Source organism: Setaria italica, chromosome VI, assembly GCF_000263155.2.
Source record: "Setaria italica strain Yugu1 chromosome VI, Setaria_italica_v2.0, whole genome shotgun sequence".
NCBI classification, from domain to species: Eukaryota; Viridiplantae; Streptophyta; class Magnoliopsida; order Poales; family Poaceae; genus Setaria; species Setaria italica.
In genome coordinates, this window is record NC_028455.1 from 826,505 (window position 1) to 852,985 (window position 26,481).

The following is a 26,481-nucleotide window of genomic DNA, read 5'->3' on the forward strand; positions in this document are numbered from 1 at the left end:
AGATTGATCTAATGTGTCTGGATTCAATTCGTTGCCGCTACTTTAGTTGGTTTTGCTAAATGTTGTAAAAATTCTTGCCTCTTGTATATGTACTCTCCTGACCAAAATAGATGTTTGCACCCTAAAACAAATAGTGTGCATGGCACCACGAGATTTTTTTTTTCACACTAATGATGCCCTTGGGCTTTCTAATAAAATAAGCCAATGACGATTCTCCACTTGAAACTAGGTAAATTGCATATATGCGCTCTTCCTATGATGTTTTTTTATAACCATACAAATATTCCCTTGAGAAGACAAACACACTAAATGAATAATAATTTTTCCATACTAAACAGTCGTGTCCATGATGCATTATGCTCCCAAAAAAAATAGTTTAATGGAGGGTTCTTCCACTGAAAGTAGTATGAAAAATAACAAAATAAATGATATCATGGGAAGACGAACAAACAGGCATGATAGCCGGTGTGACGTAATAAATAACAACGTATCAATGCAAAAGACAAGTTCTTCCTGTCCTATTCACTTTCGTTCATTAACACTTCAGTTTCTAACAAAAACAACAGCAAAAACAGATCACCACATAGCAACAATAACAACAACTTTCCATACGACCGGTAAATTAGCTCTCCAAAGATTATTGATCTCAATAACAATAACTTTCCATACGACTGCTAATGGAATTATAATTCACCTTTTCCAAAGTAAGCACATTTCCTTGTAACTTGAACTAGCAATAATCGTGGTGACACGTCCTTGAACACAACCTTAAGAACTTCATAACAAATTGTTTGACTCTAATGCAAGAACCTTCATAACAAATTGTTTGACTATAATGCAAGAACCACTGAAGAACAAGTACATGTATACTTCCTCCATTCTAAATCATAGATCTAATCATAGATCGTTTTGACTTTTCTAGGTTAGATAGTTTAGAACGGAGTGGAGTATTATTTAACTAAATGGACCACGATATTTGATTCTGCATCAACGGTTGAGGCGGCGTACATGCACATGCAACAAACTTTAATGCTCACCTTCTCTGCATGCAGGTAAATGCATGCCAGCTTGTCAATTATATGTGATTAATTCACGGTCAACCCTTACGCCGGCAAGCTCATCAGTCGTCACCGCGTCCATGAACTCCTCGTCGGCGACGAGCCTCTTGAGCGCGTCCGGCGCGATGCAAACCTCTAGAGAGATGCTCCCTCCCCGCTCGGGACCCTCGAACACCGTCGCCTTGCCGTCGGCCTTGTTCCCGGCACCGCTCCGGATCGCCACCGGCTTCCCCCACCCGAAGTCATTGCCGAACACGTCGAACCTCGGCGAGCTTCCGGTGACCAGCGCCGTGCCGGCCGAGGACAGGTTGCCCATGTACGTGAAGTCCGGGTCCCGGACCCACGACTCCAGCGACTCCCTCATGCTTGCCTCGTCGAACGAGGCCACGGCGCGGTTCAGCAACCACGCCGTCCAGCCCAGACCCTTGTCATCGATCTCGCCGGCGGTGGCCACCGCCTTGCCGAACACCATGGCGTTGCCGACGTAGCCCGGCGGGATGCCGTTGACGCGGCCCCGGCATCCGACGACGACGGAGTAGAACGTGACCTGTTCTCGAGGGAGGCGACGGGCTCGGCACACGGCGCGCCAGAGGTGGGCGAGGACGGCCTGGAGCGAGGAGATGGTGGCGGCGGCAGTGTCCGTGCCGGCGATCTCGGCGTTCGCCTGAGCCTTGAGCTTCTTGACGCTCGCGGCGGAGAAGGTGAAGAAGCATTCTTGCACGGCCGTTCGCTCGAACTTCTTCACGATATGCTCAAGCTTGCTGAATGGCATGGGGATGGGCACGGGGCAGGTCTCGACGAACCATCGCTGGAGCACCGGAGGCGGCGTCGAGAGATCGCGCAGGTCGTCGTCGCTGACGCCAACGCCGCCTCCGGCTCGTCGGTGGATCTCCGACCAGGTGTTGAGGAAGTGCCAGAATGCGGTGCCGTCGCCGGCGGAGTGGTTCAGCGTCATGCCGATGAATACGCCGTCGGCGAGCTCGGTGACCTGCACGGACACCAAAGGGAGGGACTTGATGGCGGCGTCGGCGCCGAGAACCTGGTCGAACGAATTCGAATAGAACGCCCAAACTGCCGGTGGCGTGTACAGCGAGGAGACGATGTCCGCGACGGCGACCTCTGGCGCCACGGCGTGCACGAACTCGGCGCCTTCGCTGGTGCACCGCAAGAACACGGACATGGTCCCATCGCCGCGCTCCTCGGAGGCAAGCCGGCCGGCGAACGGGTAGAACCGCTCGAGGGCACGCGAGAACGATGACTCGAGGGCGTTGACGAGGACGTCGCCGGAGACCGGAGGCTTGGGCAAGAGGATGCCCTTCTGGATGTAGTCGATGCTGATCAGGCGTAGGTCCCACGGCGTCAAGTGGATCACCTCGACCTCCTCCTTAGCCGGATGGCAGCTGTTGCCGTTCACCATCGGCGGCGGCGTGAACGGGCGCACCGTGCGCCGGGACACGACGCGGACGCCACCGTGCTTGACGAGCATCATCTGCGTGTTTGTATCCTAGCTGCTGCCTTGCTTGCTTGCATGATCACGCCACCAATATCTACCTAGGAGGTGTTTGTTACAGGATGCTAAATTTTAGCGGCGCCACGGATATTTGGATGTTAATTAGAGGACTAAACATGAGCTAATTATAAAACTAATTGCAGAACCCTGTGCTAATTCGCGAGATGAATCTATTAAGCCTAATTAATCCATCATTAACAAATGGTTACTGTAGCACCACATTGTCAAATCATGAACTAATTAGGCTTAATAGATTCATCTCGCGAATTAAACTCCATCTGTGCAATTAGTTTTATAGCTCCTATGTTTAATAATTCTGATTAGCATCAAACATCATGTGACTGTTAAACTTTAGCAGGGGTATTCAAAGGGGCTTTAGTTATTCTACAGCAGTGACGCACGCAGACTCACCCTATCATCAGATTATTAAGATATTTACAGCACGACCGGTCAATCACGCTGATTTATTTTAGCCAAGAGTAAAGAAACGGATAGTTACTTGGCCGGCTTAGTTATAATAACCAAAATAAAATATAGAATCTGAAGAACAGCTGCAGAGCACGCACCTGTAGTTCCCGTAGGTCGCCGGCGGCGGCGAAGTCGACGGCCACACCATGCGCCGGGATAGGAGGACCATCATGCCGCCGCCGGTGGCACCCCTCCATGTGGGCTACTGCTTATACCTACAACCTACCTTTACTGAAGTATCTAATGCCGGATCGCATCTATAGACTTATGAGATGACCAATTGACTTGACTTGCCACGTTGACGGACGAGCATAGGAGACGACGCGTCATGGCGGTTGGATCCTAGCTGCTGCTTCGCTTGCGTAGTATTAATTTTTTAGAGCAGCTTGCATGGACCCTAGCTAGATCTTGACTGAGAGCAGACCTAAGCATTTTAAGGGTCTTTCTGGTTGGTCGTGCTTTGGCTTCCAAAAATGTCAAAACTAACCAAAGGGGTGGGTTGCGAACCACCAGTTTCCACAAAAGCAGCTTCTCTTTAGTTCAATTCTCATAGCACCTGAGCTCCTGGTTTCACCAGCTGTGGCGTCCAAGTTTTCCTCAAAATTACCCACTGCCATTGGTTATGAGTGTACCGGTTCGTCCTCCTCCTTCCCGAGCGACAGAACACACGCCCGCGACAGAACACCGCTAGCCGCCCTCCCCACCGGCGGTGCACCTCTCCGGCCGCTTCCTCTCCTCCCGGTGGCGGCGCGAGACCCCCCCCCCCTCCCGGCAACGGCGCGAGCTCCACCAGTCCTGCCAGGAGGAGGAGGAAGAAGAGGAAGAAGGGGCGCTCGTCAGTGAGAGAGGAAGAGGGTTGAGTAGGGTGGACTATGAATGACATGTGGGGTCAGCTTGTAAGTATTTCCCAAAAGCCACAGCTTCTCCATCAAACGGCTTTTCCACATCTCACAACTCACAGCTACTTTTTCATAACCCACAGCTTACAGCTACTTTTCTAAAATCCACAGCTCAACCAAAGACACCCTAAACATGGCTCAACCTGTGAGCCCCACCCGAGCCACCCGAGCCAGAAGGATTTTGGTCTGCCCACGCCGGTTGCCGGGTTCGTTGGGTGTGGTCAGGAAAAACCAAGCTCAAAAAAAATTCGGACCAACCTAAGCCCCGCCTAAAAAGTTAATTTCATTTTTCAACTAGAAAGAATAGGAAGCACGAGCCCGACAAAGCCTATTGGATGGTAGGGTACAATTTTTCAACTTTACTAGTTACTATACTAATCATCTATCAAGACCTTTAGAACACTTGAATGAGTGAAATCCCTAAGAAATGGTCTTCAATCCGGCAACACCTCCCTTATGGCGCCATGGATAGGGTGAAGCTCAAGCTGTGGTGAATGGCTCGGGCAGGAGGAAGAAGGAGGTAGATATATAGGAGAAAATTTAGTACTGGTTGGGGGCACCAACCAGTACTAAAGGTCCACACTAGTACCACTTGGTGCTCCCACCCCGTACTAAAAGGGGTGGCACATTAGTACCGGGTTCAACCGGTACTAATGTGCCCCACATTAGTACCGGTTGGTGCCCTAACCGGTACTGAAGGGCCTCACAGGCAACCCCTCAAAATGCAACTGGTACTGAGCCTAAGAACAAATGCTCAATTTTCCAGTAGTGCCTCCTAAGAGATTTTGCTATGAATAATTTAATTGGTTAAGAGATTTTTTTATGAAGTGAGTTTTGAAACTTTAGCCGGTGGGAATTTTATAAGGGATTTTGAAATGTTGCTCCTAGCTAGCCAGCTAAACTTTAACTGGTGGGATCTAAACAGAGCCTAAGTAAGCTACATAGTTGAATTGGTTGCCTTAAATAACAAAAGATTTAACGTTACATCGCCGCCATTTGGAAAGTAAGTTGATAGCTTCATTATGTGGGGAGATCCTTCAATTAATTCATTGTCTTCATCTACCAATGACCAACTCCATCAGCACAACATCGACAGTGTGATGAAGTCTACGTGTAACTGAGGTGTACACGCTTGCGCGTTTATCTTTTCTGCAATAAAGATTCAAGAAATGACAAGGACGAACTTCTTCACATATATTTGTGTTATATGTACAAAGGTGAAGTATGACTCTGCATGACATAGACACAAATTAACTTTATTGAAATAAAGGTGAAAAAAATCTGAAAGAAAGGCAACCGTAAAGAATCGGTGCTTATAGTATAAGAGGGGAGGGGGTAAATCAGGCAACTTAAAATCTTATTTTATAGCTTCCACTACTTTTGCATCAAAATTAAATTAGATCATGCTATTAAAATGTGCAAGTATGGTTAATCTAGTGTGAAACCCTCATCCCAAAACAAATTTTGCAACTTAGAGCCAATCCTAACAAGATACTACACTAAAAATGTAAAGGCACACAAATTGCAAGAATGTAATGCGGAAACGTAAGAGAAGAGGACGAGAGGAAGCAAACTCTTAACACGATGATTTATCCCGTGGTAAAGCTAAGGAAAGCTAGCTGTCTCTTTCGGAATCGCTTTCGGTTCATCCGATCAGCTTCCATTTGATTTGATTTGCAGGGTATTAACCTCCGATCCTCTTCCGTGTTTGCTTGATGATAACGCTGACAGGTTAATTGCTTGTGATAATTAATGCTGTGCACGCACGCATCTAGCTATCTCTGATCAATTAGAGGATTCATTGATCGATGATTTTAGAGCGACAGTCAGTTGTGATCACCGTCCTTCTGTCAATTGATGTTGGTGTTCTGCAACTTTAGTTCAAATCCTGGCAGCTATACAGAATCCCTGCATAGAACCATCATGCCTGGAAGATACTTCCATCACCTCAGATGGTGCCGCGTCGAGAGGTGCCCCAATCTGGAGGTCGTCTTCCCTTTTGGTGCAATGGAAGCTGGAGATTGTTTGCAGACCATATGGACATCAGATCTCCGGACGGCCCGTTGCATTTGGAGCAAAGGTAAAGTTTCTTTTCTAGCACTTTCGTACTTCAAAAGTCCGCGGCACCTCTACCTTCGCTCCTGCCCAAGCCTCCAGTACGCACTCCCGTTGTGGTTTGCCTCCATCACTCTGCATCTGCTGCTGCTGCTGCTGACTCTGTGGTTGATTAGTTTGTGGTTTTGCCTGCAAACAGGCCTGGCCGGCCGAGGTGTGTGCGTGGCTTGCGATTGATGAGAGTATCTGCATCTTGGTGTCATGGTGTGTACCAACCACCTGCTGATGCATGTATCTCTGGTTCGTTATGTGATTACCATTTACCAGTGAGACACTGGGACACCGTGTAAATCATACATTGCTTGTGTTCTTGGGTGGGGGATCTAAAGTTTCCTTATTTTGTTGGAATCTTTGCCCGAAAATGGGCTTGTTCCTCTGAAACCACACACACTTACTCCTCTGAAAATGCGCGAGCAGGGTTGCAACGACGAGATGGCGGCCGTCGCCGGTACCGGATATCTCGGCCTTCGCCTTCGCCTTCGCCTTCGCCTTCAGCTTCCTACAGTTTCCGAAGAGAAAATGAAGAAGCACTCACGACTCACGAGGCGCGCACTCCAAGCCCGGAATCCCTCGTCGTCGGCGGCGACAAGCAGCGGAGGAGCCTGACTCGCGCGCATGGCGCCGTCTTCACGCGGTGGCGGCGGCGCTCACCGCCTCCATGAACTCCTCGTCGGCGACGAGCCTGGCGAGCACCTCGGGCTCCAGGCACACCTCGAGCGCCATGCTGCCCGCGCCGCCGCGCCCCGCGTACACCGTCACCTTCCCATCCGTCTTGTTCCCGGCGCCGCTCCGGACGGCCACCGGCCGGCCCCACCCGAAGTCGTTGCCGTACACGTCGAACCGCGGCGAGCTCCCGGTAATGATGGTGGCGGCGGCCTCCCTCGGCGGCTTCACGTACAAGAACCTTGGATCCTGCGGCCACGACGCCAGGTCGTCCCTCACCGTCGCCTCGTCGAACGACGCCACGGCGCGGTTCATGAGCCACGCCGCCCAGCCGAGACCTTTCTCCACGACCTCGCCGGCCGTACACCTGGCGACGGCGAACGCCACGGTGTTGCCGACGTAGTCCCGCGGTATACCTTTCATACGTCCCCGGCATCCGACGAGGAGGGTGTACGTCGTCTCCCGCTCCGGCGCGAGCTCCCGGGCACGGCACACCGCTCGCCATGTGTGCGCGAGCAGGGACTGCAGCGACGAGATGGTGCTGGTGGCCGTCGCCGTGCCGGCCATCTCGGCGTTCGCCCTCGCCTTCAGCTTCCTCACGCTCTCCGCTGAGAAATTGAAGAAGCACTCCTGCACCGGGGGGTACTCCGGCCGCCGGACGATGTCTTCCAGCTTGCCGAAGGGCAGAGTGATAGGCACCGAGCTAGTCTCGAGGAACCACCTCTCGAGCACCGGCGGCGGCGTGGAGAGCTCACCGCCGGCATCACTACTGCCGCTCCGGCTGATCTCTGACCAGGTGCTGAAGAAGTGCCAGAACGTCGCCCCGTCAGCGACGCCGTGGTTGAGCGACATGGCCACGAAGACGCCGTCGGCGAGCTCGGTGACCTGCGCCGCCAGAACAGGGAGGGACACGTCCGTGCCCAGCGCCCCGTTCAACGGGAAGAGCGACCACACCACCCGCGGGATGTATACCGGCGCCGTGATATCGCGGACAGTGACCTCCGGCGCCACGGCGTGGACGAACTCGGCGCCCTCGCCGTTGCAGCACAGGGAGACGACGATGCCCGGACGGGGCACGCCGCCGTCGGTGGCCTCGGCGACGGTGAGGCGGCCGGCCAGAGGGTAGAATCGGTCGAGGGCGCTCGCGAAGGACGAGGCAAGGCTGTCGACGAGGTGCGCCGCTTCTCCTCCTGTTTGGGGCTTGGGCAGCAGGACTCCCTTCTGGATGTAATCCACCGCGATCATGCGGAGATCCCATGGTGTCAGGTGCATGATCTCCGGCTCCGGCGGCCCGCCGTCCGGCGAGGTCGCCGGCTCTGGCCGGATGACACGCCTGGACACGATCTGGACCTCGACGGTGGCGCCTTTCATCTTTAATTGGGTGGTGCTTTCAAGCACTGGATGTGAATGGCTTCCTTGCCGGCGCCTGCCACTGGTAGTGGTGTGCAAACCTGGGGCTGAGGGAATCTTTTTCCTGCCTGCTCTTCAGATCATATGCTGCTATACAAGCCGGCAAACCTTCACCACCCCACGCGCTACAGTGGGTTGGCCCCATCGCCTCGACCATCCTTGTCGGCCGTAGTCCAGGACCGGCAGTGTTTCTCAGCCGCATCGCCACCATGTCCACCATCAACCAACATCAGTGCTCCTCGGCCCACTTGGGGAGCCCAATCATTAAAGTATGCTCCTGCCCAGTCTAGTACATAGGTCTTAGGGGTTGTTTGGGAGGAGGGAGCTAAACCGTCACATTGAATGTTTGATACTAATTAGCAGTATTAAACATAGACTAATTATAAAATTAATTACACAACGTCTAAGCTAAATTGCGAGACGAATCTATTAAACCTAATTAGTTCATGATTTGACAATGTGGTGCTACAGTAACCATTCGCTAATGATGGATTAATTAGGCTTAATAGATTCATCTCGCGATTTAGCCTAGGAGTTCTGCAATTAGTTTTGTAATTAGTTCTCCTAATTAGTATCGAACATCTGATGTGACAGGGTTAAAGTTTAGCCCCTCGTATCCAAACACCTCTTATTACATAAAAAGAGGTACAAACTCGCACACTAATGAAGATTACAACAACAACCTGATTAACATTAAAAAACTTGGCGTTCCAGCAATCTAGGCGTTTGCCTTCGCCTTCAGCTTCTTTATGCTCGCCGCGGAGAAATGGAAGAAACACTCACGCACCACCGGCGAGTGTTCCTGTCGCGCTGGACGATGTCTTCCAGCTTGCCGAAGGGTAGAGGTTTGGCACGGGGCAAGTGTCGAGGAACCACCTGTCGACCACTGGCAGTAGTGTGGATAGCTTGATGTATAGTCTTCACTTTCAGTACTGCTGCTGCGATTGATCTCCGACCCCTCCCACGAGGTCAAGCGATTGACCTCCAGCTCAGACGGCATCCTGTCCGGCGTACTCTGGGATAGGATAAACTAGAGGTCAGCGAGAGCAGCTAACCGCTAAAAAGAGACAGTACTTAGGCCATGTTTAGTTCGCTTCAAAATTTTAATTTTGGCACTATGAAAAAAGAAGATTCCTCATCACATCAAACTTGCGGTACATGCATGGAGTACTGAATGTAGACGAAATCAAAAACTAATTGCATAGTTTTGTTGTACTTTGCGATCTCAACTTTGGCACTATGCAAAAAGAAGATTCCTCATCACATCAAACTTGCGGTACATGCATAAAGTACTGAATGTAGACGAAATCAAAAACTAATTGCACAGTTTTGTTGTACTTTGCGAGAGGAATCTTTTGAGTCTAATTAGTCAATATTTGGACAATAATTCACAAATACAAACGAAACGCTACAGTGTTGCTACAGTAATTTTGGTTGCTCAAAGTTGGGCAACTAAACAAGACCTTAGATAGGGAACACATGAAAAGACCTCAAATCAAATCAACAGAATCGAAGTTTGCTTGTGCTCTGGGTTAAAAAGTTCTCAGCTTCCATAAATGACTGAACAAACTTACCAGAGCTATCCTTCGCTCATGCGAACCAAGTTGGTCAGCTGCTCTTAACGCCATAGGGTGGTAGCATGGTTCTGAATTTGGAATCGCCATGAATCACATGAGCCCATAAGAGTAAAATAACAATGTCAATTGACAGTACTATGCAGATTTTTATATTACCATGCCAAATTGTTTGTGATTGAACTAGAAGTGTCATCTTTAATTCAGCAATGCAAGGTTCTCTGTTAGAAGAACATTCAAACAAAGGAATATCAGGGTATCAGAGGCCAATAATATCCTTTAGTAAGAACTTGAAACATATATCACTAAGATCGGTTCCTTTTCGAGGAAAGAGGTAAAAGAACCTGGCAAGAAATCTAAAGTACCAATTCAGAAATCCGTAGCTCAAACTATTTCTATCTAGGAAATTTTACAGCATACTGAATTGGTGTATAGAAGTACTTCCCAGGTACATGCAATTCCAACCTCAAAAGCGAACACATATAGACAAATATCCCTAAGTTATAAACTAGCATGATGAATGTAGCATCAATTTGTAGACAGCATACCAGTAAGTAGTGACAGTAAAGGGTATCAACAATATATCGCCTCTTCCGTGATGCGAAGAAACACAGCTTGTAAGCTGCTTCCCTAACATGAAAGCCATGTTTCCAGCATTATTGTTACCCACCAAAAGTTTCATTAAATTTCACTTCCTCACTACTAGAGAAATCAGTATCTGTCATGTCATCAGACAAGCATCCAGGCGTACTGCGGTTTAAGCAATAATCTTGTTCAACTGGACATTCGCCATATTCTGACTCCAGTAAGGAATGAGTTGGAATCATATTTAGCTCCATCCCGCTCATTAAAGATCTAACCTTAGCTAGTTCTGGCCAGCGTTTTGCTGATATATACATGTTTGCAATCAATTTCTAGTGACCAGGGTTGTTCGTCCTCATTGCCAGCAGCCTCTTTGCAGCTCGATCCCCAATTTCTGTCGCTGGATCCATTGCCACCACCCATCTCAAGCGGTTGTGTCGCTGGATCCATTGCCACTAGGGATGAAAATGAGGAAATGGATATCCGAATTATCCGAATCCGTATCCAATAAAAAGACAAATATGGATTTCCATATTCGTATCTAAATTTAATGTGGTACTAAAATGGATACGTCCAAATTCTTTTTTCTTAATTTTCTCCATCCGATTTCACGTTCGTATTCGAAAATGTCCGAAACTATCCGTATCCGACCATATGAAACTATTAATTACCTCTATAACTAAAATAAATGATGTTACTTTAAATATTAATAATGATAGTATATCATTAAAACTATTCAAAATTTATCTTTATAACTAATAGTTAATTATATTAATTCTATTAATACAAATATTGTACCCATAAAACTATTTAAAATTTATCTCTAACTTCAGTGACCAATGTCATTAAATTTAATAATAAATGTATGTGAATATTAATTTTATTTTTAAATACTCTAGTGTATCTATTTATTAATAAAAACATTTTTATACAATTTTTATTATTCATTGATAAATGTTTATATTTATTGAAATATATATTTATTCATATATTATTTTTTTCATAGATTGCATTATTTCAAATAATTATTAATTAATGTAATATTTTCATGAGTGATTTTTTTTTGCACTACCTATATAAAAGTTTTGTTATTAAAAACCATCAACAAATAAAATAGGTAAATGTTATCATCAAACCGAGTAAATATCCGATGCATATACAAATTCGAGACATTTGTTTTGTATTCGTATTTGAAAATATCCGAATTCGTATTTGATTCGACTTAAAATGTGGTAAAAAGTGCTTCCGGATCTGATCCCATACAAATCTGATCCGAATTCCATCCCTAATTGCCACTCCCTAGTCCCCACTCACTACAGTGGGTTGGCCCCATCACCTCGACCCCCCTTGTCGGCCGTAGTCCACCACTTTTTGATCGGCAGTGTTTCTTTTTTTTTTCAAAATGAACCAGGCAGGAGAGCTGCCGATTATATTAAAAAGAAGAAGGTCCAGACTGGACAGTTACAAAGCACCAATAGGTGCAAAGAAGGAAGAAAAACTAATTATTCTTTTGTATGGAGAGTATTAACAACGCGCAAGTAAAGCGGAAAGCTACTCTGCCCTGGTCGCAGTCCACATGCCAGCCTCGTCTTTAATTCTTTGAAAAATCATGTCGATCATAGATTCTTTTCACTCGAAAATTATCAAGTTTCTCTCCCTCCACACAGTCCATGAGACGAGCATGATCAGGGAACGCATGCATTTTATTGAGCAGCAATTCGTTGCTGCCCTCACCGACCACCACTGATGCAAAGTTTCCACCTATTCCCATAGCATCGGTTGGATCGCTGTACAGGATATCCAACTCGCCACCATGTCTCATAGCCTACGCGTCACCCTACATTGAGTGAAGAGGTGCATTGTTGACTCTTGTGTGTTACGGCATAGAGGACAGTTAAGTTGATTCGGCCACCCCAGTTTGCACAATATATCTAATCGGAAAGAGGGCTCTTTTTACCGGGAGATCCCCAATAATGGCATCCAGATTAAGACCTTCGCAGCTTATAGGCACCACGCTTGATTTTTTAAAGTTTGTTCTCAAACACGACGTCTCCCCAAACCTAGTCAATAAGTCCGCCAGCGCATTGATATCCTCATTGGTCAGATTTAGGAATATGGTTGTGTCGTCGGCGTACATGGAGGTTCGAAGATTTAGGCATTTCCCCCTGAGTTTGGTCATGAAACCTCACTCTGTGGCTATTTCTAGGAGGGCACGAAGCGGTTCAATTGCTATGATGAACAAAAGTGGTGACAGTGGGTCGCCCTACCGTAATCCTCGTTGGTGCTTAATGAGGCTGTTCGGGATCCCATTTAGGAGGACCCTTGATGACGATGTGTAGAACAGAGATGCCATCTAGTCACGCCACCGTGAGGGAAAACCTAGGTGCTCAAGGAGGGAGAACAGATAATCCCATTGTACCAAGTCGAAAGCTTTCGTGATGTCGAGTTTGAGGAAGACTGCCGGTATTTTGAGGTGGTGGAAACGTCGCACCATATTGCGGACTGTCAATAAATTATCGTGGATGCTTCTTCTTTTTTTCATGAAGGCTGATTGTGATTGCCAAATGATTGTTTTCATATGAGACGCCAGACGCATGGCAAGGACCTTGGTAATTATCTTGACAAAGGAATGGATGAGGCTTATAGGCCTAAAGTTAGACACTGATTCAGCCCCCTCCTTTTTTGGTATGAGCACAATATTGGCCGTATTAATTAATGGGAGACTCGTGCAGTGCAGGTTGTGGAAGTCGTTTGCTACCTCAGTGATATCGGCATTTATTATGTCCTAGCATGTCTTAAAGAAGACACCTGTGAACCCATCTGGGCCGAGCGCCTTGTCGGAGGGCAGTTCATCGATTGCACGCTTCATCTCCATTTCAGAGAAGGAGTCGTCGAGACCGTGCAGGTCCAGTGTGGGCAGATTCAGACACTCCCAGTTGATGTCCTGTGTCCCGCCGCCAGAATGGCCCATCATTTTCACAAAGTGATTCTGTATTAGCTTTGCTTTGTTGTCATGGTTGAAAGCCCAATGTGTGTCTTGCTTAATCTTCTGAATGTAATTCTTTTTCCTTCAGTCATTTATTTTCCTATGAAAGTATTTAGTACATCAACAACCTGATTAACATTAAAAAAACTAATATATTCAAGGGGCTTGTGTCCTGTGTTTAAATCTGGCAATCTACTAAGGGGGGTGCCCGAGGTAGTGTTTTGGTTAGTGGAGCTCATTGAGATCAGAAACTCGAAGGTAAATGCAGACACACGATTTAGATAGGTTCGGGCTGCTAAACAGCGTAATACCCTATGTCCTGTGTGTTGGTTGGATTGAGTTGCTTTGGAGGGGGGTCCCTGTCTCACCTTATATTGCCGGGAGCAGGGTTACATGTCGGTTGGTTACAACAATACTAGTCAGATTCGACTAGACGAGTTCTACCCATATTATTACACGTACTTTTCCTAATCCTCGACTAGTTCCTATCTTTCCACGTAGACTACGTCATCCTGCGCCATAGTCTTCATGTCAGATACGTCTCAATGTCCAACCCCATATTTAGGACTATCCAAATCTTCTGGTGGACCCATAGATATATGTACGACAAACCCGTACTTTTTAGCCAAATGCAGCAGTTCCGAGTATTTTTTTAAGACTTCACCGACTAATTCTTTGGTGCTCTTCATGTACTTCATCTGGCTGAATCTTTAAAAGTATCCAAAAACTATCATGCGGCTAGAATGTACTCAAGCCTCATTTGACTCAGTCTCTTGTCCTTCAATCTTGAATTTTATGTGGAAGTGCGGCGAAAGTCGCACTCCATATGGAATAGCCCTAGAGCCTTATGTTGAATCGAAGAATTAGGTTGAGGGTTAATTCTGTAATTTGTATTTCTTTCCCCTTAAAACCCAGAGAAAAAACTTTTTTGTCAACGGACGTGTGGCACATAGCCCCCGAGCCTTTTACCGACTAGTTTGGTGGGTATAAGGGTCAACCTCTGGTCAACATGATCATTTGTGAAAGAAAATCTTATCTCTTCCAAAAAGAAATGTAACTGACAATCAGGTGCCCAAAATACAGGGATTTGTTAAACTGAAAACCCTTGATTGGCGCCAGCGTTACTGCACCACGGTGATTAATAACGGAGGAAATTATCCCTTGCATTTTATCTTTGCCATTTGCCTTTCCTTCTTCCACGCTTGCCCCAGTACCGCTGTTGCCCAATCTCCGAGCGCTAGCACCGCCACCCCCCTCCCCCTCCCCCCCCCACCACTCAACCTCCGAGCGTATGTGACAAAAGAAGCTCATGACATCAAGGATGGGAAGGAAGGTTGTTGCTGTCAAGCCTGCTGCCTGCCGAGGGAGGGAAGAAGAAGAAAGGATCTGGTAAGGAAAAAGATCTCCAATTGACGGCACCCAAGTACGAAAAACCAATCAAACCGTGCCACCAACTCCCACTTGTGCTTGGAAGCAGTCATCCTTGAAAGAGAAGGAGATCCAGGCGCTTGTACCTTACTGTACCTTACTGGATGTTGACGACGCCGATCCTGGAACGGATCTCTGTGAACTTCACGCACCCAAGTGGCTTCGTCAGAATGGCCGCAAGCTGGCCATTGGTGCCCATGTGTTGGACCTTCACCCTGCCTTCCTCAATGCATTCTCTGATGTAGTGATATCTTGTTTCAATATGTTTACTGCGATCATGGAACACAGGGTTCTTACTGAGCATTATTGCAGATTGGTTGTCAATCTTCAAAGTGATGGCACCTACTTCCTCTCCCACGAGTTCAGAAATAAGACGCGCCAACCACACACCCTAGCAGGCAGCAGTCGTAGCTGCAATGTACTCTGCCTCACATGAGGACAGAGCAACAACCTTCTATTTTTGGGACTGCCAGGTGATCAAATTGTTGTCGAGGAAGAAGAAGACGCCCGTGGTGCTCTTGCGCGTGTCGACGTCGCCCACAAGATCGCTATCGCTATACCCGACAAGTTCAGCTACTCCAGTCCTCCTCTTGTAGTGCCAGCTATCAACTCTCCTCTTGTAGTGGCAACTATAGTTGACAGTGCCTGCAACATAGCGTGGCACTTTTTTCATGGCCGCCAGGTGCTCAGCCGTTGGAGAAGCCATGAACCTACTGATGTAGCCAACAGAAAATGCCAAGTCCGGTCACAAGTTCACCGAGTATCTCATGATGTAGCCAACAGAAAATGCCAAGTCCGGTCACGAGTTCACCGAGTATCTCATGATGTAGCCAACAGAAAATGCCAAGTCCGGTCACGAGTTCACCGAGTATCTCAGTGAGCCCACAATCCTCCTGAACTTGGTGGCGTCGACAGGTGGAGCAGTGCTAGCCTTGCTGAGCTTGAGACGAGGCTCCATGGGAATCTGACTGGGATTGCACCCTGCCATGCCGGCCATCTCCAAGATCTTCGCTGCATAGGCGCCCTAACTTACAAGGATGTCGTGCTCGGTCTGTGTAACTTCCAAGCCGAGGTAGTAGTGCATCAGCCCAAGGTCACTCATCTGGAATGTGCCCTTCATCTCCTGCTTGAACAGCTCCCGTTCGCCATGGTCACCGCCGGTGATGACGAGGTCGTCGACATAGACTCCCACCACCAGGCGATGTTCTCCCACTCCGCGTAGGTACACAACATGTTTTGAGATGCTCCGCTAGAACCCAAGTGACACGAGTGACACGTCCAACTTGGTGTACTAGGCCCGCGGTGCTTGACGAAGTCCGTATAGGGCCTTGGTCAGGCGCATGACCCTGTGTTGCTGCCCCTGGACCTCAAACCCGGGCGGCTGGACCACGTACACCTCCTCCTACAGCTCACCATTGAGAAAGGTGGACTTGACATCCATATGATGAACAGCCCACCCTTCGCTCGCCGCGTGTGCTAGTAGCAAGCGCACTGACTTGAGTCTTGCCACCGGAGCAAACGCGTCGTCGAAGTCAATGCCCTACCGTTGCACGTACCCTTTTGCCACGAGCCGTGCTTTGTGCTTGGTGATGTTCCCTGCAGCGTCCTTCTTTGTCTTGAAGACCCAATTGAGTCCGATCGGGCGGTGGTGAGGAGGAGGATCAATGAGCTGCCATGTTCCGTTAGATTCAATCGATTTCAGCTCCTCGGCCATCGCTTCCCACCAGCAGTGCTCCTGTTGCGCCTCTGCTAGCGTTGCCAGCTCCTCGGCGCTCACCAGCAGCAGGTCTTCCTCAAGCTCTCGTGCCGCAAGCCCCGACGGTGAAGCCGGGGCCAGCACATTGTTGACGTGGCAGAACCGCAGGGTGCATCGTCGCGGTCGTCGTCAAGGTCCTCCTCTGCTCGGGGACACGAACTGGACCGGCGAAAGGTCAGTTTTGGTCAAGGCCGTCGGTACTGCAGGTGTACATGGACTTGGTGCCACTGTTGGTGCAGGCTGCTCCACGGTGTCCGTCTCGATGACAACGCGCGGCTGGAACACAGTGTTGTACTCGATGACGATGTCGTTGTCGTCGCCACTCACGATCTTGTCTCCGCTCCACTGCCCCACTCATGATCTTGTCTCCGCTCCACTGCCACTGAGCCAGCTCGTCGAAGATCACGTCTCTGCTTATGTGGATGCGTCTGGTGGCCAGGTCGTAGGCTCGGTACGCCTTTGAGCCTGGTTCATAGCCGACGAAGATCATCGGCTTGTTCCTGTCGTCGAGCTTCTTGACACTGGGCACCGTGGTCTTCACATGTGCCACACATCCGAATGTGTGGAGGTGATGTACTACTGGCGTGCTCCCATGCCAGAGTTCATAGGGGGTCTTGCCTCTGATGCTCTTGGATGACGATCTGTTCAGGAGATAGACAGCGGTAGTGGCCGCCTCCCCCAAAAACATACCTGGCAGCCCTTTGGCCTTCAACATGCTCCTCGCCGTGCCTACCACCAACTGGTTGCGGCGCTCGATGATGCCATTCTATTGTGGCATGTATGGTGCTGTGAGCTCGCGTCGCACGCCAAGCTCAGTGTAGTAGTCGTTGAAGTCAGTGCCATTGAACTCTCCTCCACGGTCAGAGCGCGGAGCAAGGAGCTTCCTACCACTCTTGCACTCCACCGCCGCCTAGACACGCTGGATCGCCGCTGGAGCACCATCTTTACTTGAAAGCAGAGTGATCCACATGAAATGGCTGAAGTCATCGACAAGGAGGAGGAAGTAACGGTTCCCGCTCGGTGTTGCCGACGTGATTGGCCCACAAAGGTCGCCGTGCACGAGCTCCAAGGGCTTCGTCGCACGGCTCTGCGCCTGGTGTGGGAACGCCGGGCTTCGTCGCACGGCTCTGTGCCTGGTGTGGGAACGCCGCGCGACGGTGCTTGCCCGTGAGGCAGGCCTCGCACACTTGCTCCACTTGTGAGAGCACGGGTAGTCCCCGCACGAGTCCCTCACGGCCCATCTTGCGCAGCGCGGTGAAGTTGATGTGCCCGAACCGAGCGTGCCACCTCCAAGCATCCTCACCGCCGCGTGCCGCGAGACACACCGGCCGTGCAATGTCAAGGTCGAGCATGTAGAGCCGGCTTGGACTCCTATGAACCTTGGCGAGAAGGCGACGATTCTCATCGCGGATCCGCATCACACCATCTTTGATCAGCACCTGGTACCCGCGCTCATCCAGCTGCCCAACACTGATGATGTTGGCAGTCAGACGCGGGATGTAGTAGACATTGGTGAGGCAACGGTGTTCCCCGTTCTTGCAAGCGTAGAGGATGGTGCCACACCCTTCGATTTGGACGACGGACCCATCGCCGAACCGCACTGTGCCGGTGGTGCCGTTGTCAATGTCGGAGAACGCAGCCCGGGACCCCGTCATGTGGTTCGTGGCCCCAGTGTCCAGCACCCACCGACGTGGATCCCGCTGCTCCGAGCCTCCAAACGCAGTGAAGACCTTCGCCTCCACCAGCTCCACGCCACCTCACGAGCGCTGGGAGCAGACGTCCTTAGCTTGGGCTACCAGTGCCTGGGGCTCAGGTGCGTCGGGCGCAGGAGGGCGACATTCGGCCGCCCTGGAGCTGACGATGGCCCCAGCCTGTGCGGTGAGAGGCGGCGGCGGCGAGGGGATGGCTGCTGTGGCGGGGATCGGTGGAGTTGCAAATGCGGCGCTGACTTCAGCTTGGAGAAGAAGAAGCGTGCGCTCATCATCTTGGGCCACATGGGCCTGCTCTTGCTTCGGCCAGTTCCAGCAGTCTTTGGCCCAGTGGCCTTTCTTGCCACAGCTCTTGCAGACGTCGTTGGGAACGGCCCGGCCCGAGCTCCCGCTTGAGCGCGAGTTCGCGCTGCCGCCGCCACGACCGCGCGGCTTGCCGTGGCGCTTGCCGCGCCCGTCGGAGCCGAAACTGCTGTGTCCGGCCTCCTAGTCCCTCTTCTTGTAGCGTTCGAGCCACTCCTCCTCCGAGAGGTAGAGTTTGCCACCAGCGCCGATAGCTGGGGCTGGCTCTTGCTGGTCCTCCACCGCCTTCAATCCGCCTGTCACTTCCTCCACCGAAAGCTTTGACAGATCAAGCACCGTTTCAATGGAAATGGCGACCTGAGAGAACCTGGGAGGGACGACGCGGAGGTACTTCTCGACGACCTTCCGATCTTCGATTGGATCAACGAGGGTGTCAAGCTAGCTGACCAAACTAGTGACGCGGAGGGCAAAATCTTCGACGGCCTCGCCGTCCTTGAACACTAGGGTCTCGAACTGTCGGCACGCCTTCTGTGCGAGGACTTGCGAATCCGTTCGTCGCCGATCCACATCGTCTTGACGTAGTCCCACGCCGCCTTGGCGGTCTTCTTGTTCCCCACGGTGGTGTACATCTCCGGGGGATGCTGCTGCACACGGTCTCCAGTGCCATGCGGTCTTCGACGTAGTCGTCGGTGCCGTGCTCGACGGCATCCCAAAGTCCGCGCGCCTGGAGTTTGATCCTCATCATCACGGCCCATCGCTCGTAGTTGTTCTTCATCAGGATGGGGTAGTTAGCCGATCCTCCGGCCTCCTTGACCACGCGGTGAACCACCAGCCCGTGGTTCTGGTTCCCGCCACTGCCCGAGGCGCGGCCGCCGGAAGCCGACGGAGGGGAGGCGCTGCGTCTGCGAGGCATGAAGATGCCCTCGAGAGCGCGATCACGGACCCCACAACCTGTATCTGGCTTTGATGCCAATTGTTAGAGTTCACACGACGATGAACGCTGGCGAGCTCCCAAGAACACACACGAACACGAGTGGACGCAAGAGGAGTTTTGTGCTGCGATGAAGCTGCAGCTTTTCTGTTGTTGTATTCTCACTTTTATTGACCGATTACAACTGAAAAGAAAACGAGCGCACGAGCACTTCTCTCGCCGCGACAATGCCGCGTCCATCCCTGCGACCCACGACGCGAGAGCGTATCCCGTAGCCCAAATACTCAGTCTGCTCCGAGCTATTCTCGCCACAACCTGAACTGACATGCAAGGCCATCACACCTCGTGGGCTCAAGCATGTGACAGACACAACACAAAATAAAGTAACTAAGACACGTACAAGGTTTGGGCATTTGGCTAACATCCTTTTTGTTGGAATCTTTGCCCGAAAATGGGCTCTGTTCCTCTGAAACCACACGAACGTACTCCTCTGAAAATGCGCGAGCAGGGTTGCAACGACGAGATGGCGGCCGTCGCCGGTACCGGATATCTCGGCCTTCGCCTTCGCTTTCAGCTTCCTACAATTTCCGAAAAGATAATGAAGAAGCACTCACGACTCACGAGGCGCGCACTCCAAGCCCGGAATCCCTCGTCGGCGGCGGCGACAAGCAGCGGAGGAGCCTGACTCCCGCGCATGGCGCCGTCTTCACGCGGTGGTGGCGGCGCTCACCGCCTCCATGAACTCCTCGTCGGCGACGAGCCTGGCGAGCGCCTCGGGCGCCAGGCACACCTCGAGCGCCATGCTGCCCGCGCCGCCGCGCCCCTCGTACACCGTCACCTTCCCATCCCTCTTGTCCCCGGCGCCGCTACGGACGGCCACCGGCCGGCCCCACCCGAAGTCGTTGCCGTACACGTCGAACCGCGGCGAGCTCCCGGTCACGATGTTGGCGGCGGCCTCCCCCGGCGGCTTCAAGTACACGAACCATGGATCCTGCGGCCACGATGCCAGGTCGTCCCTCAACGTCGCCTCGTCGAACGACGCCACGGCGCGGTTCAAGAGCCACGCCGCCCAGCCGAGACCTTTCTCCACGACCTCGCCGGCCGTCCATCTGACGACGGCAGACACCACGGTGTTGCCGACGTAGTCCCGCGGTATACCTTTCACACGTCCCCGGCATCCGACGAGGAGGATGCACGTCGTCTCCCGCTCCGGCGCGAGCTCCCGGGCACGGCACACCGCTCGCCATGTGTGCGCGAGCAGGGACTGCAGCGACGAGATGGTGCTGGTGGCCGTCGCCGTGCCGGCCATCTCGGCGTTCGCCCTCGCCTTCAGCTTCCTCACGCTCTCCGCTGAGAAATTGAAGAAGCACTCCTGCACCGGGGGGTACTCCGGCCGCCGGACGATGTCTTCCAGCTTGCCGAAGGGCAGAGTGATAGGCACTGAGCTAGTCTCGAGGAACCACCTCTCGAGCACCGGCGGCGGCGTGGAGAGCTCACCGCCGGCATGACTACTGCTGCTCCGGCTGATCTCTGACCAGGTGTTGAAGAAGTGCCAGAACGTCGTCCCGTCAGCGACGCCGTGGTTGAGCGACATGGCCACGAAGACGCCGTCGGCGAGCTCGGTGACCTGCGCCGCTAGAACAGGGAGGGACACGTCCGTGCCCAGCGCCCCGTTCAACGGGAAGAGCGACCACACCACCCGCGGGATGTACACCGGCGCCGTGATATCGCGGACAGTGACCTCCGGCGCCACGGCGTGGACGAACTCGGCGCCCTCACCGTTGCAGCACAGGGAGACGACGATGCCCGGACGGGGCACGCCGCCATCAGTGGCCTCAGCGACGGTGAGGCGGCCGGCCAGAGGGTAGAATCGGTCGAGGGCGCGCGCGAAGGACGAGGCAAGGCTGTCGACGAGGTGCGCCGCTTCTCCTCCTGTTTGGGGCTTGGGCAGCAGGACTCCCTTCTGGATGTGATCCACCGTGATCACGCGGAGATCCCATGGCGTCAGGTGCATGATCTCCGGCTCTGGCGGCGTGCCGTCCGGCGAGGTCGCCTGCTGTGGCCGGATGACACGCCTGGACACGATCTGGACCTCGACGGTGGCGCCTTCCATCTTTAATTGGGTGGTGCTTTCAAGCACTGGATGTGAATGGCTTCCTTGCCGGCGCCTGCCACTGGTAGTGGTGTGCAAAGCTGGGGCTGAGGGAATCATTTAAGCAAGAGGAGAAAATCAGTCTAGTACATAGGTCTTATTACATAAAAAGGTACAAACTCGCACACTAATGAAGATTACAACAACCTGATTAACATTAAAAAACTTGGCGTTCCAGCAACCTAGGCGTTTGCCTTCGCCTTCAGCTTCTTTATGCCCTCCGCGGAGAAATGGAATAAACACTCACGCACCACCGGCGAGTGTTCCTGTCGCGCTGGACGATATCTTCCAGCTTGCCGAAGGGTAGAGGTTCAGCACGGGGCAAGTGTCGAGGAACCACCTGTGGACCACTGGCAGTGGTGTTGGAAGTAGAGGCATTTCACAGTTCATTTTAATCCAAAATATAGAACAAAAAATGACAATTAAAATAGTATAAACAGGAACATGATCTATTGTATTTGCAGTGAACATAAAGCATCCAACAGATACTATGAAACATAGGAATTGAACCAGGAAGTTCAAAAGAAAGTACCATGAGGCGGCGCCAGTTCCGGAGGAACCAGATGCGCCATTACCCAACATTGTTAGTTGAGCTTGTTCGATGTAGTCGATCAGAAGTCGATGCGTGCAGATGACCGCAGTGCAGTTGCGCCTTCAGGAAGTAGTTGTGCACAGCGAGCAGTCGTGCAGATGCGCTCCCTAAAAACTTGATCGCCCTTCTACTCCTCGGGTGCAGAGTCTTTGGTGAAGAGCGCAGCTTCGGAGACCTACTCTTCCGGTAAAATCCGTGCACAAATCAACGGAACGGAGATAGCAAAAGCACAGCGTAGCAGTGGAGAAAAGCTCTGGCATTATGGCAGTATGTGTTTCGCGCACGAAAGAATGAGAGGTAGCACCTCTCTTGTAGGCACCAGAAGACCCTTGGATGCCCAGGTTAATAAAGCAATCAAATGGTCAGTTTTTGTGGTAACTGCTAGCCAATAATGGCTAGAAATTGTCCGAGCCCACACATCACGTCGCGTCTCGGCAAGGTGAGCGAGCGCGCGCGGGGCATCCTGCTATCCCTCTCTCAACTTCTCAACAGGTGTAGCACAACTCCAACTTATAAACTTCTCAACAGGTGTAGCACAACTCCACCCTATAAGTTGGTCAGAGACCCTCTTCCAAGTTGGTTTTGTTCTATTTGTAACTACCACCACTAATAGGCCTTGGGATTTATTTAATTAATTAAATAATTGGGCCAGCCCAATTATTCTAACAAGTGGTGTGGATAGCTTGATGTAGTCTGCACTTTCAGTACTGCTGCTGCGATTGATCTCCGACCCCTCCCACGGGGTCAACGATTTGGACACCAGTGGAGCCTTCCATTTTTTGTTACCAATTAATGAAGTGTGCCCAACTGAACGCTGCCTTGTTGTTGGATCTGCTCCTCTGGTAGTGGTTGGCAAAGCTGGGCGTGCTACTTAATTATCTGAGAAAATGGAATCAATCAGCATTATCAGTGGGCTCCTCTCCAAACTAGAACATTTCAGAGATTTGATGCATTGATTTTCTCTTACCACACATTAATGATAAATCCCCCAACGTGTCTGATGTCCAAGAATTTCCAGACATCCCTATCTTTTAAAGTCTAATGGAGCAGCAGCACTATTTTACCAGTAGGTTATGTGCTACTGTAGTTTTGCATAATATACTGGAAATTCAAATTCATTCATCACCAAGCAACTATAGAAACACAGTAATCAATGGATACACGGAAAGAATAAAGAAGAATAAACAAAGTTGGTATAACGACTCTGGGATAGGATAAACTAGAGGTCAGCAAGAGACAATACTTAGATAGGGAACACATGAAAAGACCTCAAATCAAATCAACAGAATCGAAGTTTGCTTGTGCTCTGGGTTAAAAAGTTCTCAGCTTCCATAAATGACTGAACAAACTTACCAGAGCTATCCTTCGCTCATGCGAACCAAGTTGGTCAGCTGCTCTTAACGCCATAGGGTGGTAGCATGGTTCTGAATTTGGAATCACCATGAATCACATGAGCGCATAAGAGTAAAATAACAATGTCAATTGACAGTACTATGCAGATTTTTATATTACCATGCCAAATTGTTTGTGATTGAACTAGAAGTGTCATCTTTAATTCAGCAATGCAAGGTTCTCTGTTAGAAGAACATTCAAACAAAGGAATATCAGGGTATCAGAGGCCAATAATATCCTTTAGTAAGAACTTGAAACATATATCACTAAGATTGGTTCCTTTTCAAGAAAGAGGTAAAAGAACCTGGCAAGAAATCTAAAGTACCAATTCAGAAATCCGTAGCTCAAACTATTTCTATCTAGGAAATTTTACAGCATACTAAATTGGTGTATAGAAGTACTTCCCAGGTACATGTAATTCGAACATCAAAAGCGAACACATATAGACAAATATCCCTAAGTTATAAACTAGCATGGTGAAGTAGCATCAATTTGTAGACAGCATACCAGTAAGTAATGACAGTAAAGGGTATGAACAATATATCGCCTCTTCTGTGATGCGAAGAAACACAGGTTGTAAGCTGCTTCCCTAACATGAAAGCCATGTTTCCAGCATTATTGTTACCCACCAAAAGCTTCATTAAATTTCACTTCCTCACTACTAGAGAAATCAGTATCTGTCATGTCATCAGACAAGCATCCAGGCATACTGCGGTTTAAGCAATAATCTTGTTCAACTGGACATTCACCATATTCTGACTCCAGTAAGGAATGAGTTGGAATCATATTTAGCTCCATCCCGCTCATTAAAGATCTAACCTTAGCTAGTTCTGGCCAGCGTTTTGCTGATATATACATGTTTGCAATCAATTTGTAGTGACCAGGGTTGTTCGTCCTCATTGCCAGCAGCCTCTTTGCAGCTCGATCCCCAATTTCTGTTTTGCCATGGATTCCGCAAGCCTCAATTAGAGTTGCCAACATTGCAGCAGTTGGCTGGAATGGCATCCTGTTAATCATCTCCTCAGCCATCTTCAGCAAACCTTCACGGCAGTACAAATCGACCATGCAAGAAAAATGCTCCACCCTTGGTGCAATGCAAAATACATCAATCATCTCAGCAAACCTTAGTTGCCCTTGAGTTACCAGCCCAGAGTGGCTGCATGCTGACAGAACAGCAACCATAGTTACATGGTCCACCTTGATATTGTTGGCAATCATCTTATCAAAGAGCTCCAGTGATACAAGACCCTCTCTTTGCATTCCATAGCCCAAAATCAATGAAGTGTAGGCGTGCCTATCTTGACATTGCATCTGGTCAAACACTCTGTGGGCAGCTGCCATCTGTCTAGACTTTGAGTACATGTCCACAAGTGAATTCTGCAGTAAGTTAGAGCCAGTTAATCCATGCTTGAGAATGTAGCAGTGCATCTCCCTTCCATGACAGAGGTGTCCAAAACGTGCACCAAGTGAAAGCATAGTTAACACAGTAACATCATTTGGAACGACAGCAGACTCAATCATCTTTCTGAAAAGTAACATAGCTTCCTCGACCTGATCCATGAAAGCAAATCCTGCTAGCAATGAATTCCAAGTTGCTACGCTCCGAACTGAGCATGTTCTAAACAGACAGTAGGCAGAGCTGATCATCTGGCATCTTGAGTACATTGTGATCAATGAACACTCCACGCGCTCAAGCCTATCAAAGCATAGACGAACAGCCACACCGTGCAACTCCCGGCCAATTCTCAGATAACCATTCCGACCACATGCCTTGAGGCCAATCATGACAGTCACAAAATCCAGCCCTGGACTATGAGAACTTCTCATCTGCGACACCAGCCTCATAACCTCATCGTAGTTCCCTGCCTTCAAGTTCCCTGCTGCAACTACATTCCAGGTCACAATGTTTGCCCCAGGAGCCTGCTGCAGCAGCTCAAACGCCTCGCCCCACATACTTGCCGACGCGTAACCAGACACCATCGCATTCCAGCTGATAACATCCCTCGCAGGCATTCCATCAAACACCCTGCGCGCATCCTCCAGCTCCCCGCACTTGGCATACATCCCCACCAGAGCATTCCAGACGTACATATCCAGACCATACCTCCACCTCTGAACCCGCTGCTCGATCCCCCGACCAATGGCGGCATCCCGGAGCTCGCCGCAGGCACGCAGGACCGACGGGTACGTGAACCTGTCGGCGCCCACGCCCAGCGCTAGCATCCTCTCGTAGGCGAGGACCGCGTCGCCCCACATCCCCCGGTCGGCGTAGCCCCATATGAGCAGGTTCCATGGGAACGCCCGCGCCTTCCATGCCGCGCGCTCGACGGCGGCTCGCGCGGCGGGGAGGTCGCCGAGCGCGATGTAGAAGGAGGCGAGCCTGGGGAGCACCGAGGGGTGCGCGCCCAGGCCGAGCGCGACGGCGCGCGCGTGCACCTGCTCGCCGGGGAAGCGGGCGCGCCGGGAGGTGCAGGAGAAGAGAAGGGACGAGAGGGAGGCCGGGGAGGATGAGGAGGTGGGCGGCGGCGGTGGCGGGGACGGGGGCGGGTCCTGGGCGGGGGCGGCATTAAGCCAAACGGGTGGGAGGCAGCGGCGGATGCGGAGGAGGTGGTGCTTGGACAGCGCGGCGGGAGGATGAGGAGGTGGTGGTGGGCGCATCAAATGGACGGCGCCACCGCCGCCTTCGTGGCATCACACCTCGCCGCCGGCCGGAGAGGGAGGCGGCGGGTGAATTGGGAATTTGGGAGGCTTCCAGGTCTGTGCGCGCGCCAACGCCGCCAAGAAGAGCCCCCTCTTCCTTTCCTTGCGGTCGATGACTTGCTGGGCCCACCAAATCGGTGGCACACTGGCACTCAGGGATATGTATGATGGACTCCACTCTAACGGGCCGCGCCTGGGCTGGCCCAACAATCTAACGGGCCGCTCCTGGGCTGGCCCAACAATCTAAACTCCA

General features: G+C 50.9%; 3 protein-coding genes and 1 long non-coding RNA gene across 14 annotated transcripts; all 4 read right to left on the bottom strand.

Annotated features, from left to right (window-relative positions):
- Nucleotides 1–593: 593 nt before the first annotated feature.
- Nucleotides 594–3,277, bottom strand: LOC101775174 (uncharacterized acetyltransferase At3g50280). Of its 2 annotated transcripts, none has more exons than XM_022827398.1 (2): nt 3,135–3,277; nt 594–2,605 (listed from the first exon to the last, which is right to left on the bottom strand). In XM_022827398.1, the coding sequence occupies exon 2, from the start codon at nt 2,545–2,547 to the stop codon at nt 1,072–1,074; it is 1,476 nt and encodes a 491-aa protein (XP_022683133.1). In that variant the 5' UTR covers nt 2,548–2,605; nt 3,135–3,277; the 3' UTR covers nt 594–1,071. The 2 variants fall into 2 exon arrangements, with proteins under 2 accessions (XP_022683133.1, XP_004972478.1); XM_004972421.3 differs by having other exon boundaries at nt 594–2,609.
- A 1,994-nt stretch (nt 3,278–5,271) lies between these two features.
- Nucleotides 5,272–8,214, bottom strand: LOC101775573 (uncharacterized acetyltransferase At3g50280). Its single transcript, XM_004972422.3, has one exon. The coding sequence runs from the start codon at nt 8,082–8,084 to the stop codon at nt 6,678–6,680; it is 1,407 nt and encodes a 468-aa protein (XP_004972479.1). The 5' UTR covers nt 8,085–8,214; the 3' UTR covers nt 5,272–6,677.
- Nucleotides 8,215–9,594: 1,380 nt separating this feature from the next.
- LOC105914627 lies at nt 9,595–10,366 on the bottom strand. The gene is made up of 3 exons (XR_001164300.2): nt 10,246–10,366; nt 9,857–9,918; nt 9,595–9,768 (listed from the first exon to the last, which is right to left on the bottom strand). It is a non-coding gene; the product is annotated as an uncharacterized LOC105914627 (long non-coding RNA).
- Nucleotides 10,367–19,510: 9,144 nt separating this feature from the next.
- Nucleotides 19,511–26,345, bottom strand: LOC101775985 (uncharacterized acetyltransferase At3g50280). Of its 10 annotated transcripts, none has more exons than XM_022827535.1 (5): nt 24,036–24,116; nt 23,649–23,710; nt 22,077–23,560; nt 21,692–21,894; nt 19,511–21,591 (listed from the first exon to the last, which is right to left on the bottom strand). In XM_022827535.1, exon 5 carries the CDS (start codon nt 21,503–21,505, stop codon nt 20,099–20,101), a length of 1,407 nt encoding a protein of 468 aa, XP_022683270.1. In that variant the 5' UTR covers nt 21,506–21,591; nt 21,692–21,894; nt 22,077–23,560; nt 23,649–23,710; nt 24,036–24,116; the 3' UTR covers nt 19,511–20,098. The 10 variants fall into 10 exon arrangements, 2 of the variants coding, with proteins under 2 accessions (XP_022683270.1, XP_022683269.1); XR_002678167.1 differs by having other exon boundaries at nt 21,449–21,894; nt 22,077–22,311; nt 23,490–23,560; nt 24,036–26,345; XM_022827534.1 differs by having other exon boundaries at nt 19,511–21,894.
- Nucleotides 26,346–26,481: the final 136 nt, after the last annotated feature.

Coding starts and splice junctions, on each gene's coding strand:
- LOC101775174 (XM_022827398.1), bottom strand. CDS start 2,547: ATGATGCTCGTCAAGCACGGTGGCGTCCGCGTCGTGTCCCGGCGCACG.
- LOC101775573 (XM_004972422.3), bottom strand. CDS start 8,084: ATGAAAGGCGCCACCGTCGAGGTCCAGATCGTGTCCAGGCGTGTCATC.
- LOC101775985 (XM_022827534.1), bottom strand. CDS start 21,604: ATGATTCCCTCAGCCCCAGCTTTGCACACCACTACCAGTGGCAGGCGC.